The sequence below is a fragment of the Ammospiza caudacuta genome, chromosome 5 (genome assembly GCF_027887145.1).
Source record: "Ammospiza caudacuta isolate bAmmCau1 chromosome 5, bAmmCau1.pri, whole genome shotgun sequence".
Lineage (NCBI taxonomy): Eukaryota > Metazoa > Chordata > Aves > Passeriformes > Passerellidae > Ammospiza > Ammospiza caudacuta.
Genome location: NC_080597.1, coordinates 16,349,263 through 16,364,011, shown reverse-complemented (window position 1 = coordinate 16,364,011; position 14,749 = coordinate 16,349,263). Strand labels below are relative to the sequence as shown.

At 43.0% G+C, this 14,749-nt stretch overlaps 1 protein-coding gene across 2 annotated transcripts; it reads left to right on the top strand.

Annotated features, from left to right (window-relative positions):
- Positions 1 to 7,158: 7,158 nt before the first annotated feature.
- STYK1 (serine/threonine/tyrosine kinase 1) lies at positions 7,159 to 14,486 on the top strand. 2 transcript variants are annotated; one of them, XM_058805613.1, is made up of 10 exons: positions 7,159 to 7,266; positions 8,131 to 8,274; positions 9,247 to 9,495; positions 9,743 to 9,924; positions 11,669 to 11,752; positions 11,970 to 12,178; positions 12,381 to 12,421; positions 12,707 to 12,803; positions 13,248 to 13,428; positions 14,162 to 14,486. In XM_058805613.1, the coding sequence occupies exons 1-10, from the start codon at positions 7,200 to 7,202 to the stop codon at positions 14,330 to 14,332; spliced, it is 1,425 nt and encodes a 474-aa protein (XP_058661596.1). In that variant the 5' UTR covers positions 7,159 to 7,199; the 3' UTR covers positions 14,333 to 14,486. The 2 variants fall into 2 exon arrangements, with proteins under 2 accessions (XP_058661596.1, XP_058661597.1); XM_058805614.1 differs by having other exon boundaries at positions 13,248 to 14,397.
- The last annotated feature ends 263 nt before the right edge of the window (positions 14,487 to 14,749 follow it).

The following is a 14,749-nucleotide window of genomic DNA, read 5'->3' as shown; positions in this document are numbered from 1 at the left end:
TGTAGTCAGCCCATGAGCAGCAGGTGTGTGGAAGCCAGACAGACCTGTTCTGCAAGTGTGTGCCTTCCTGTCAGCTGTGTGTTGGACATCCCTGGGGAGACAGCTGGGGAGACCTAGAGCAGCAAGGAGCCGAAGCTGGGCGGGACTGGAGCAGAAAAATCAGTGAGGAGGAACTTAATCATAAGAATTACAACCCTACCAAAGGTAATCATCAGAGTTACTGGGAGTGGCCTCACAAACTGGGAACCGGCAGCAGGAGAGCTTCAGGAAAAGACAACCGCAGGGCAAGGGACGTGGTGTCACTCAGGTAAGTGAGAGAAAGCACTTCTGGAAGATCAGCCCATGAATATTTATTTCTTAAAATACTTTTATTAACATAAATGTGACCTGAATTAGAAGGTGGCTGTACTGTAAAGTATATATGTCTGTGTGTGTGCATGTACATATGTGCATGTGCTTACTGCTGGTAGTGAAGCTACTTACAGCCATTTCTGTGATCATAATGGTGTTGGGGTTTGAGGAAAAAATAAAAGAGGGATGTCCTCTACACGCTGTCTGTTTTGAATGAAATGGCTCACAGGCCTTTTTTAAAGAGGAAGAAATTAACCAAGTAATTAAGTTTTGTATAAAATTAGTCTCAGTTCATTAAAACAGGGTGATGCTATGCATGTGTGTATAAATATGTCCAGTCTTTAGTTAAGTAATACATGCCTCGGGCTGAATTCAGAACTAATTACTATTTTACTCCCATCACTGTTGCTTGATTGTAATGCAGTGATCTCTAACCCAAAGTGGTGCAGATATCTGGATTTTTATGTGTTTACCTGTGTGTGCATGAGCTACTGATTAAATTACAAACAAAATCTGTGTTAGATCCACCAAGAAACATCCAGAACTTGGAAAACTAAAACTAAAATTATCTACACAGCTTCAGGTGGCCGTGAATTTATGAAACCAGATTTATGTTGGATTTCTGAAACCTTTAAGCAGTAATGTGATGTCATAGAGTGTTTTTATCACACAGTTGGTTTTTCACAACAAGAGCTATATGTATGCATAGTGCTTTGAAACAAAAATCCTTCATTCTTCTCATGTTCTCTCATAGCTTTTGCTGTCACAGTTTTTCAGAATTTCTGTATTTGTGCTGGGGTTTGATACAGGCTTAATACAGGCAGCTACCAGCAAAATCAGAGCTCAGTCAGCAGGGACACATTTTCAAAAGTAGTATATGATTTTGCTTTCATGAAAGGAAGCCATAGATAATAGTGTACTGTTGAAAGTTTGGCCTCTAGACTTTTTATGGCCTGCTCATTAAGGGCTTCAGCATAATGTACTCCTTGGGTTTTTTTTTATTATTTTAACTCATTCTTCAGATTACCTGTGAGGAGTTACTTTGGGTGGCCTTAGTTCATTGGGAATGTTGAAGATATATGTTAATTTTCCAGAAATTATAGTAGTCCATGTCTGCATTAGAAAAAATATCTTTGTCTTAATCCTTATTCGGGTTCTGTACCATTTCACACTTCTGTACTTAGATTTCCTTATGCAGCACAAATAAATTAATTTTTGTAGATGATCTAAGCAAAACCTAGCACCGTAAGAACTTTTCAGTGCAGTAGTAACTGTTAACTTTGCCTGTTTTTCCTGCTCTATTGAAAGGAAGCCAAGTTTCCTCCAAGTAACCACCTGCTCAAATAGCAGCATGGGCCTCATTATTTGCTGTTTTCTCTGTGGTCTAGCTCTTCAAAAGTGGTCAGCCTAATTTTCTTCCTCTCCCTTAATATGCTTCTGTAGCAGCTAGCCTAAGTTTGATATTCCAGTATTGCTTTTAATTTTGGACCAAGAGAAAATATTGTGTTTCTGTATCTGATTTTTGAAACACTGTTTTCTTACAGGGTGTTACAGCTACCAGCTGTTTCAAAAGTGAGTTATAATACTAAATCTTTACAGCTGAGACATTGCTACAGCAAGCCACAGGATATTACTTTTAGTCCTTGTTCTCAGGGGCAGAAGGGACTCTGGTGTGGCTGATCAGAATTTCCCATTCAGCACAGGTGAAGATGCTGCTTGGTGACCCACAGGTGCCTTGCAGTGAGAGATGAGGTGGCTCCGTGGGCCAGGGAAACCTTGCAAAAGTGACATGGTCTGTTTGAAATAGTCTCTATAAGGTCTTCTACTGGCAGAAGAGACAGAATATGCAGTCTAACAAATGGATGGCTGAAACCTGTCAGGCTCATTTTTTATTTGTTTTGGATGCTGCTTTTAGTAAACGGTGGACATGGCAGGGAAAAAAAAAAATCTCTTTTTCAGTGTTTGCTTTACAATGGTGCTTTATTCCTCCCTCTTCTCTGACATTCAATGTCCACAACTGCCCACACCTGTGGTTTCCTGCTGCTTTGGTTCCTGCAGTTCCCTGGTGGCTGCTCTCCCTTCCTGCTGCACAGCCAGCACAGTGCGCTTGTGCAGAGCAGTTGCCAAAGCCTTGACTGTTGATCGTGTTTAAAGGTCAGATAAAAGAGGAGGGAAATAATAAAAGCAGCAGTGAAATAGTAATGGTCAAAGCTGGAGAGCAAGGTTTTGCCACTGCAGGGAATTGAGTAGAAGACATAAGGTTTAAGGATTTGTCTTTTTCAGTCAGGCAGTGTGCTGGACTGAAGTTACTGAATTACTCAGCTGTTCTTTATGTGCCTGTAGTCACATTACGGCTCATCCTCCCAGTTGGTGCATGGAAAACAAGTGTAAGAATATTTTTATAATAAAGTGGTATGCAGTTAACATGGGACAGGATGTCTGGAGAAATAACTGCATTAAGTCCATGTCAGCTCATAGCATTTTTTATAGGGTCTAATGAAGATCTAGATGAATCTTAGCCTTTGTTTTTGTCGTATTTAATTAATCAGCTATTTCTTTAGACCTTTGCCTAATCATTACACAAGGATTTGCATGTTTGCACTGATGATAAGGAACTGCTCATAGCTTACAAATTAGACATATTCAGGGGCAAAACTATATATTTGCTGTGAATATGGACAACTTAACTCTCCTGAACATGGCAGGAGCAAGCAGCAGGCAGCTTCTGTGTGGGCAGTATTCAAGCTGTCTGTTCCCATATATTCCATGGGCGTCTTAAGTCTTGATATTTCTTTTCAGTCTTCACCACAAAGTTTGTCACTCAGGCTTCTTAAGTCTTAGTCCTGGCACTTTAAATAACATAATGAGAACTTCAGGCCATAAAATGTCAGAGAGGATTGATGATTTTAGGGCTTTACAATTGTGTGAATGCTTCTGCTATTGCTAAGGGGACAGTATCCATCTGAGAATGAATGACAGGGGACTGGAAAAATCATGGTAAGGCTTCTGCTGGCACACAGTGCTTGTGGATCTGTGCTGACACAGGGAGTGGTTTCACACTGCAGCTTTAGATGAATTAGCCATTCACCCCTGACTAATACCAGCCACTAAAATGGCAGGAAATCACCATGGCAAAAGAGCAGTGGATTTTTCCTGCTTGGTTAGTGGTTTGAATCAACTTACCATGTGATCAATTGCACAACTGAGGGCAAAACAAGCAATAAGAAGACAGCAAAGACAGGAGATAATCCCTTCTTTTGGCATTGGTGAACACTTAATTCAGCTCAGCTACATTCACATTCACTATTTGGGTTTCCTGAACTGGTTTAAGCAGCTCCCACAGCTGCCACCTTCTAGCTGCTTATTCCTGTCCCTGTGTTGCCCTCTGTGCTTTGTCTAAATTGCCAGGGCAGCAAAACAGCTTGGCAAGCAAACACAGCTGGAAACAAAATGCTGCCTTTTCCCCAAGTGTTCATCCTGTTGGCAAATGTGTGCAGAGAGGCAGTGTTGGTGTAGGATGGGGGCTATTTAACCTGGCACTGCTGCCAGGCTGTGGAACTGCTGTGCCACGTGTAGTGCACCAAGCAGCCTGCTAGGAGCAGTTTGCAGGTGACTGTAGTTCAACTTCTGCTAAGGTTTTGCCTTGTATTTCCCATTGTCTAAGAGCAGCTGCTTCTGCTATTTTTAGGTACTGTGGTCTTCATTGTATATTTAGCTTTGACATCAGGATTTGGGTTCAGAAGGGTCAGAAGGCTCTGCAGAGGGATCTGGACAGGCTGGATCCATGGGCCCAGGCCAGTGCTCTGAGATTCCACAAGGCCAAGGGCCCAGTCCTGCCCTGGGTCACACCAACCCCCTGCTGCTCCAGGCTGGGGCAGAGGGGCTGGAAAGATGGGAAAGGCCCTGGGGGTTCTGGGGACAGCGGCTGGACAGGAGCCAGGCATGCCCAGGGGGCAGGAGGCCAATGGCACCTGGGCTGTGCCAGCCATGGTGTGGCAGCAGGGCCAGGGCAGTGACTGTCCCCTGGGCTGGCACTGCTGGGGCCACACCTCAGATCCTGGGGCACTTCTGGGAACCTCAGGACAAGAAATGGACATGGAGGGGCTGGAGCGTGTCCAGAGAAGGGAACGGAGCTGGGGAAGGGGCTGGAGCACCAGGAGGGGCTGAGGGAGCTGGGGGGGCTCAGCCTGGAGAAAAGGAGGCTCAGGGGGGCCCTTCTGGCTCTGCACAACTCCCTGACAGGAGGGGACAGCTGGGGGGGATCAGGCTCTGCTCCCAGGGAACAAGGGACAGGATGAGAGGAAATTGTCTCAAGCTGTGACAGGGGATGTTTATATTAGATCAGGAAAAATTTCTTTGCTGAGATTCATTAAACATTGGGATAGGCTACCCAGTGAAGTTGGTAGAGTCACCATGCCTGGAAATGTACAAAAAACCCGTGGATGTGGCACATGAGGACATGGTTTAGTGGTGAACATGGTGCTGGGCTGACTGTTTGATTTGATGATTTTAATGATCTTTTCCAATCTCTACAATTCTATGAATTCCAGTGAGTGGATTCAGTCTGTGTAAAAGAATATTAAAAAATCCAGTGGAATAAAGAATCTGACATTTAGTTAAAATTGCACAAATTCTCTCATGCAAATTCTAAATTGAAGTAACACAGTGTATATGTTCATATGATCTAGACAGCACTGATCTTGGTACAGTGTTAATCCTCAGGCAAGGAAAATCAGAATGCCAGTGAGGTACAGATTTTGAACCTTTTAAGATATTTTTGTTTCCTTTATCCTGTCTTGGTACTGGAAAAATGTCTTCATCTACTAAAATAAGTAGTTGAGCACTGTCAGTAGTCGTGCTCTGTGTTGAGTATGCACATAAACACGTTAGTTCCACATAGCTTTTGTGTATCTCCCTTTGCAAAAAATATTAAATGTATAATGTGAGTTCTGTGGGATTTCTGAGTTACCATTCTCCTTGTGAGGATAGGAATGTAAGAACTGCAGTGATGTTACTGTTAGACAAGTAAGCTGCAGAAAAAGCCTAGTACAGGAATTTATTTAGTCTTGGCCTGAAAAGTAGCACTGAAAGGCACTTCAGAATTACCACAGTGAGCAAAACTTCTTTTTCTGCTTGCTGAGTATTGTGAGAGGATAGAGAGAAAGAGTGTAAGTGGGCTTCTGTAATCAATCTTTCCCAGTGCTTACACCTCCATAAGAAACTGCAGCACATGGGAGTGCCAGAGCAAATAAAGTGCCAGTGACTGCCAGTGTTTTCATTCCTGGATCCCATGGTTCTGCCCTGAGTGTGGTTGGAAAACATGAGTGCCACCCACTGGCATCACTGCTGGGAGGTGCATGAAGAGTAGGGAGGAACCATTTTATAAAGAGGGACTAGTGTGGACATGGCTGCTGTGTCAGAGCTTTTTCCATGGATCTTTGCTGCACTCTCTGTAAGCACAAATGGGAGTGTATGTGCTTTTGTGTGCCTGTGCATGCATGGTTTGTGAATGTCAGTGTGCATTTCTAGTAAGCACCTGTACAAAGCCATTGGCAAGTTTTAAGATGGAGCTTGGACTGTTCATGACTTAGACAATATGACTGCTGGCTAATGGTCCTGAAGTCTGTGTGTACCTGAGAATGAAGGAAGCCAGGACTGGTCCTGTGTATTTGTGTGTGTATTTGTTTGTGTGTGTGTGTGGGTGTGTGTGTTAGAGCTGAGGTGGGTTGTTTCAGGGTGCTTGTTTTCAGAGTGTACCTGAAAACTTGGTATTATTGCTGTGTTATTACTCCTTTGACTGGATTCCTGGTGTAGCCAACCTTGGAACCAGGTAAATCTGCTAGCACATTAAGAATGAAATTAAATAAAAAAAGGAAACTGACTTTTTGTGATACCTTAAAACACAGGTATATTCCATTTGCCTCTCTCCACTGTCTCTGATGTGCAACTGGTAAAGAATATTTTCACTTATTAATTTTAAGCATGAGAACAAACTGTTAAACGTTTCATCACCAAATTCCATAAAATCAATGCCCTATATTTGCCATTGAAATTAATTGCCTGAAACTCATAGCTGAAAGCACAGTAGGAGCTTACAGGATAGAAGTCACAGTTACAATAAAATGTTCTAGATAATTCTGTTTGCAAAGCTGTTAAGTCTTACATTTTGGCAATGTTTATAAGAAGCAATGACTAAACAAGGTGCATGCTTGTACAGGCTGTGGATTTTCAGCTACAAATGCAGATGAATTGCAGATGTTGTATTCAGAATACCTACAGACTTGGCAGTGCTCAGGAGTTGGTACCAGAGAGCCCTAATGATAACTCTTTTTTCTCCTTGTCTTTGTACAGCAACAGTAGGAGTTGTGGCAAGGACTGTAGTCAGGAATGGCATTTTCTCTGCATGCTGCTGATCTGTTCACTTGTAATAGAACAGAAGATAAAATGCTGAGCCATTCTGGCATCTTAGAAATGTGTTAGCTAGGAGGGTATTAGATGTTCTTTAAATATAATTAGGTTCCTATCTATGGATTTTTGTGCATATGCCAGCCTTTAGGACTAGGGGTCCTCATTTGCTTGTGGAGCACTGTAGAACAAGCTTAACCCTAAATTCTCTCTGGTCATGCAGGGCATAATCCATAGGATGTGATAGTGGATGTCCTGTGTCGTTCTGCAAGCCTTCAAATCCCAGTGCTGCTCCCTGCAGCCACTGATTGTAAGGGGTAGAAAGCTCCCTATTCACGTCACTTCTTCATTCATCATCATCCTTTCTCCCAATAAACTTTGTTATTATTCTTTATGTCTGTGCAGAAAGTGGGGGCTGGAGGCCTGCTTGCTTGTAACTGAACATGGCAGGGGATGGGAAAAGATTCTCACGGATGCTGCTGGAGTGCAATAGCAATGACAAGCTATGTGGTAAGATTCACACATTCCTTTAATAAGATTTCACATGCTTGCAGGAAGGCCAGGTTCACTAAAAAGTGTGCCAAGCCCTTTCTTCTCCTCCACTACATCCCAGCCCACACAGAAAGATTTGATGGAGCTTTCCCTGCGTTGTGTTTCAGGGAAGAAATGTTTATGGGGATGAAGCCTCTGTGGCTGGATTAATCTCACATAATTTCAGCCATTTTAGAGAATTACTACTTCGAATGAGGTGTACAGCAGTCATTAAAGATTCCCTGCAGCTTCCCAAAGGACCAGTTTTGTGGGATTTTGATTTCATGACTTTCTGCCATCTTTGGGAACAGAAAAAATGGTCTTAAACACCTCCAAATCTGGAGATATGAGAAAGATAGATAGTTACCCTCACAAGCCTTGATAATTGAAATGTCTTCCAGTCAAATTCCAAAGGTGACCACACCTAGTTTCCTTTAAAATGCTCTTTGTAATGTTACTGGAAGGAGCTGGAGCTGCAATTGCACATGATGACACAGCAATATCCAGCCTGTCCCATCTCCCTGCTGTCCTGCTGCCGGTGCTGTTTCTGTTTCACTGGTGGATGTGACTTCAAATGGCTACAATTCCTGGCCTGCATATTAAAGCATCTAAATAAGTGACGTTGGGTGTGGGAGTCTTAGTGACTTCATACTAAACATACAGTTTAGGTACTCAGCACCTTTGAAAAATAAGGTGGCAGCACTAACAGTGTTCAGTTATTCCAGAGGATGGAGCACACACTTTTGGGGCTGAAAGTTACTGAAATGGATTGTTGCTACATGGTTACACAGAACCTGTGTGCTGCTTACTCCCTGGTTTTCCATTTTCTTTCTCTGCTGGCAGTTGTGCGTGAACATCAAACGGAAGTGATCGTTGTCCCAGTTCTCCTGGTGGGACTTTTTGTCATTGTGCTCAGTGTGATCCTCTGGCTCCACTGCCGTGGCCTGCGAGCAAAGCAGGAGCAATCAGCACCAGCCAGAACCCAAGGTAAAAAAATGCTTTTCAGCCAGAGGAAAGAGTATTGGTTTCAGCCAATACAATATGGCCAATACAGCCAGAAGCCAATTCCATTTCGCCATCACTTGAGCTGTTAGGCAAAACCATTTATAAGGATCCTGAGTGGTATTCAGCAATCCAGTAAACATTAGAAAAATTGTGAACACTGATTTACTTCATTTTGCAGCAGCAGTGGTGGAAGCTGTAGTGTAGATGGACCTGAGAAAATCTAAAGCATCATGCCATGTGGGCTGTTTTATGTGCTGTGGTAACATCACAAGAGCTGCAAAGTGTATTTGTGTAACAGCTCCTGGAGGCTGCTGCAAGGGGAGTTTTACTGGCGTAATTATGAATGCTAGTAATTTTGGTGTAGATTACACCTAGTTAATCTGTTTTCTGTACTGCCATTTAAGAAATTTAGTTTCAAGCTCCTGTCACCCTCTTCCTATGGAGATAACATGAAGTAGAACAGGGTGAGGGGGGTAGTAGGTAGTAGAACAGGGTGAAGTAGAACTGGTGATGGGGTAGGGGAAGGTTTGTTGGCACACATGTGGCTGTGTGGAAATGAAAATACAGTTCTGAACTAATTTTGTATATGTAGAGGGAAACAGATCTTGGGCCTATATTAAGAGAAATAATTGAGAACTGGTAATAAAAGAAAATGTTCATTGCTTGAGCACATGGAATGAAGTACAAATGTGTCTTATCTATAAAGGTTATGTAGTTAAATATGGGGGAAATTTCTAGACTGCTTCTGTGTTTTCATCAAATAGAGTGGGAGATAAATTCTTTGTTGTCTTCAAGGGCCAGGATAAGTAGGATAAAATAACAGTTCCTTATTTTGCCCTGATTTCTGAAACACTGTGGAGCAAAAATTAAAGAGCATGGAAGGATGAACATTGCCATCTATTACAAGAGTTCATCTGTCTGCTTTTATGCATCATATGTGTTTGCTTTTGTCAGTGACAAGAAAGAATCAGCAGGAACCCTGCTCAACAGAGAACCGCTACATCCAGCTAAATGAGAGCTCTGTGGAGAGCCTGCTAAATTCTGCGTCCTTGACTCTGAAAGAATTAGAGATACCACGAGAGAAACTCTTACCAGACAGCTTGCAGCTGATAAAACTTGGTGCCTATGGGAGCATCTACAGAGCACAATTGGAAACTGGGAGCTCTGGGAAGACTAAGGCTGTGGTTTTGAAAGCCTTGCAAGGTATGGGCTGTGGTCAGGATCCACTTTGGTAGTCTCTGTATCCCAGACATGGTGCTGGGCAGAGCGTTGCCATCAGTTCTGGGCAAGAACAAGCTGTGTTCAGTACAGTAAGTCCAAGATGTTCTTGTAGGAATGTCTTGGTAGGATTACAGATTGCTGACCATGTTGATTTTAGCTCTCAACCTGTTCTTTGCTACTTCCATTTGTTGTTGTTTTGTTTTCAATTTGTTTTCTTTTGTTCTCTCAGATCCAGCTAGTCCCCAGAAAGTGAAGGATTTCTTGGGAAGGATTAAATTCCATCAAAACCTTGGCCATCATGAGAACCTGGTTGAGTTGGTTGGATGTTGTGTAGACCAGCTCCCACTGTATATGATCATGGAAGATGTGTCTCTTGGTGACCTGCTGACATTTCTGTGGACATGTCGGAAGGTGAGTCAAAAGAAGTGATGACAGAATAGCTTCTTAAATTCCTTAGGTACATATCTATCCATAAGTCAAAATTTTTTTTTTTTCATCTCTCCCTGCATGCCTCTACATCAATCAAAACTATTTCCGTGCTCCAAAGAAGTTCTACACATGTCCTACTTGGCAGACCATTGAAGGGCATTGCAGACATTGGAATGAGAATGAATTCATAAATCCACCTGAATTCCTAAAGTTTTAAATCATGTCTCACTCCAAATGCTTTTAAGAAAGCAGAGCAGTTACAACACAGGGGAAGGTCATGGGATGATAGCTAATTGGTAAAGACAGGAAATAGAATATAAGAATGAAAGGTTGGCACTTGCACTGAAGGGAGGTCAGCTATCTAGGACATAGTGCTGTTCATTTCATGTATTAATAACCTAAAAATGGGATGACAATGACGTGAGAATATTTGCTGATGATTCCAGCCAGTAAAGCCAAGGGCAGACCAAAGGAATTGCAGAAGGATCATCCAAGATTGAGAGACTTGCCAATAAAAAGAACAGATAAAATTCAGCATAGTTAAAAATGAAATAATCCACAGGAAGAAGTTTCTTATGTATGAATGATGGCTTCATGTCTGCCCATTGCTGATGAGGGGTAAAATCTGGTGGGATGAGGTCTGATAGTATGAAAATATGCAGTCCAGGGAAAATGTTAACTCAAGCTAAAAAAGAGCCTAAATATCTGGCTCTGGATAGCAGGAGGATATTCTTCCCACAGAGCGTGCTGGGGCACTGAACAGGTGCTCCAGGGAATGGTCACAGCTCCAAGGCTGTCTGAGCTCCAGGAGTGTTTGGACAACACTGTCAGGGACAGGGTGGGGTTGTTGGGATGTCCTGTGTAGGGTCAGGGGTTGGACTCAGTGTGGGTCGCTTCCACTTCAGCATATTCTGATTCTATGGCTCATTGTTACAAAAGGCACAGAAACAAAACTCTGCTGTTACTGTCTAAATCCATCACTCCTACATCTGAAACTCTAAATAGAGAAGGATTGCTTCCTGTCCTGTTCAGCAGAAGGTCCAGGTGGTAGGAGATAAAGCTAGTAGATGTCATGTTCAAAACAAACAAATGGAGGTGATTCTTCATGATCTGAGGATTTGACTAATGGAATGTCTTTGCCACTGACTGGTGTGGCACCATATACTGACAGTTCATATTAGGTTAGTTATGGACGGTAACCTTCCAAAGGTTACTGAACATGTTGAAGCCGTAACCATCTAAGGAAGTTTTTAAGTAGAATGTATCTGTGGGCTGTAAAATGGCACAGGAAGAACATTGTGTGTTTACCTTATTCTCTCTCTCATCTCTCACTGTAACAGGCAGGGCGGTCGGAGAGATGGACTGTTAGTCTCGTACCAGGTGCCAAATTCATGTGTTAGAAATGTGGTTTTCTACTCATCATTCTAATTTATAATATAACTTTCATTCATCTGTGTGGATTGTCATTTTTCACTGTCATTCTGACAATTTCTGTCTAACATTAATTTTTTCCTCATGTGTCAATTTGCCCACTAGTATCTCTAATATATTTGTCTTACTCAATATACCCTCAGCATCACCCATCCACATCCTCCTACATTTCAGTCAATTTATGAGCAATTGTGAGAAAGAGGGGCATAAGATTAGATAGATTAGAAGGAAACATTCCCCACAATACTACTGCTGTGGCATTTGTTTGAACCTAGGTCTCTTATTTTGTGTCTAGGATGTAATGGCAATGAATGGTGTCCCCTATGACCTCACTGAGAGGCAGGTATATGAGGTTGGACAGCAGGTTGCAGCAGCTCTGGTAAGTCTGCTCAGGTTGGTTGCATTTTTTCCTTCTTACTTGATTGCAACACAGATTTGTGTGGTGGCTTAAGTCTTCTTGGCCTAAGCACTGAGAATAAAGGCTTTGTGAAAATATGCTTCCTTTATGTTGCTGAGCAGTGTTGAAGACAAGCATAAACTCAGTGAAAATTTGTATCAATTAAATTTCCTGTTTTCTTTCTTTTCCAATTTCCTAGGCTTATCTTGAAGAAAAGAACTTGTTCCATGGTGACATTGCTGCCAGGAATGTTCTTCTCCATCACAACTTCACTGCCAAGCTCTGTGGTTTGGGCCTGGCCTACGAAACTCACACACACGGTGCCAGCTCAGTCACACGGAAAGTGCCCGTCAAGTGGCAGGCACCAGAGAGGCTCCTGAGCAAACCCCCTACCATCAAGGCAGACATGTATGGCTTCATGTTGGGACTAGAAGTTCACCTGTTTCTTTCTCTCCTTTATGTATCATTTCATGTCCTGAAATTCACAGGAAGGCAGATCTAGTTTCAGCATAACGCTACACTTTTACAGCTCATTCTTTCTCCTGTCTGCAGGCCATGCCTAGTTTTAATCACCTAGCAAAAAACATCACCTTGTTTTCTTTTCTTGCAGATGGTCTTTTGGAATTCTACTGTATGAAATGATTACATTAGGTAAGAAGATTTAATGCTAAAAAAAAAAAATACGTGAGGAAGCAGCAAATTAACAAGACCCAAAATCTCTAACTTTTGGAATGTAAAGTTGGGCCATTTAAATAAGCACCTTCTTTTTTTCCAATTTGCAAAGTTTCATCAATTCCTTTTAGACCTTCTGTTATTGTGAATTGTGGTAAAAAAACCCCCAGATTTTGATAGGGAAGGAAGGCAGTCTTGCACAGAAGCTGCTCTTTCCAACCACTGCCATAAAGTTTTCTACTGTTGCTCCTTTTGCCCTTCCAGGTGCTCCACCATATCCTGAGGTGCCACCTTCTGACATCTTATCCTACCTGCAGAAACAGAACATTATGAAGCAGCCCTCGAGCTGCCAGCAAGCCATGTAAGCCACTCTCTTTATGGTCAATTGAACGTGAGGTTGGCAGAGCTAAATGAAAATTGGACATAGAAAATGAAATTTTACACAAGATTTCTAAGTCTAGACTATACTGAGAGTAATCTGTTAGCCGAGGAGATTTGTGTCTGTCACATCTCCTTACTGAGTTCTGCTGCAAAATCCTCTGTGGCCAAAAGCTTTCTGTCCTTCTGCTGAAAATGACACTTGTTTCCATTCCCTTCTGTTGAAAATGACACTTGTTTCTGTTTGCTTAAGTGCCCTTGCAATTTGCTGCTCCAGTGCTTCCTTACAAGGTACAGCACTGCTGGGGAATGATTTTTCTCTTCAAAGTGATAGGATATTCTCTGAAGAGAACAAAGTATCCAAAGGGAAGATCTCAGGTACATTTCTTTGCATGAAGGCATAATTTCATCATTTCATGATTTACAGGTACTGCATCATGAGGTCCTGCTGGCAGTGGAGTGCAGCTGACCGGCCTTCCCCAGCACAGCTCTTGTGCTCCCTGAAAACAGCCATGAAGACCAGCAATGGGCACACAGTGCTGCAGGTGCCTGAGCCAGTGGTGCCTGAACTCTATGCTGATGCTGCTGGTGTTGATGTGCACAGCCTGGTGAGGGAATACACAATCCTCTGAAGGGTCCTTTCGTATTTTGGTAAAGGAGAAAGAAGTCTCAGAGTTTTCCCTTTCTAAATATTTTGCAAGCTCAGAACGAGGTGTGTATGTTAGAAGGGATCTCTTTGTTCTTCAGACATCTATAAAATCTCCATGCCAGACGCAAGAAACTGTTATCATTATTGTTAAATCAACCTGTTGGTGTCATTCTGCCAGTGGTCATTTGGGAGTAAAGTGTGTTTAGGAAGCTGTAGAAAATGAAATGAGAAACTTGAATTAAAGGAGTGTTAGGTTTGTGTGGCAAGGTTTTGGTGATGGGGTGGACTGCAGAGGTGACTTCTGTGAGAAGATGCCAGAAGCCTCCCCCAGCTCCACGATGGACCTGATGCTGGTCAAGGCTGAGCCCTTCAGCAACACTGGTAGCACCTCTGTGATTAGATATTTAAGAAAGTGTAAAAGATACTGCACAACAGCAGGTGAAAGAGAGGAGTGTGAATGTGAGAGGAGCAGCTCTGCAAACACCCAGGGCAGGGCAGAAGGAGGGGCAGGAGCTGCTCCAGAGCTGGGATTTCCCTGAGATTCCGTGGCTGAGCCCCTGCAGCCCCTGGAGGGCAGGGAGGGTGCAGAGATCCACCTGCAGCCCCTGAAGGAGCCCACGCCAGAGCAGGGGGATGTCTGGAGGCTGTGACTCCAAGGGAAGCCTGTGCTGGAGCAGAATCTGTCCTGACAGAATCTGTGGAGAGAGGAGCCCTCATTGGAGAAGGACCACATCTCATGGATAGGGATTCATGCTGGAGCGCTTAATGAAGAACAACCCTTGCAAAGAACTTACGTTGGAGAAATTCTGAAGGATCTACTTTCCTTTGGAGGGACCCCACAATGGAGCAGGGAAAGCATGTGAGGAGTCCTCCCCCTGAGGAGGAAGGAGCAGCAGAGACAATGTGAGATGAACTCACCACAACCCCCATTCTCCCTGCTGGATGAGAAGAGGTAGAGAAATTAGGAGTGAAGCTGAGCCTTGGAAGAAGGGAAGGGTGGAGGAAGGTGCTGCAGGACTTGGTTTTATTTCTCATTACACTTTCTAATTTGATTTGCAATAAACTAATTTTTCTCAAGTTGAGTCTCTTTTGCCCATAGCAGTAATTGGTGAACAATCTCTCACTGTCCTTATCTTGACCTGAGGGCCTTTTGTTATATTTTCTCTCCCCTGTCCAGTTAAGAAGAGGAAATTATAGAGTGGCTGGATGGGTGCCTACCATTCAGCCAGAGTCAACCCACCATGAGGTTTCTGGAAATTTTTTCCCATCTTTTCTCTCCC

Coding starts and splice junctions, on each gene's coding strand:
- STYK1 (XM_058805613.1), top strand. CDS start 7,200: ATGGCAGGGGATGGGAAAAGATTCTCACGGATGCTGCTGGAGTGCAAT. Junction 9,925..11,668: donor TTCTGTGGACATGTCGGAAG/GTGAGTCAAAAG, acceptor TTTTGTGTCTAG/GATGTAATGGCAATGAATGG. Junction 12,422..12,706: donor GTATGAAATGATTACATTAG/GTAAGAAGATTT, acceptor TTGCCCTTCCAG/GTGCTCCACCATATCCTGAG.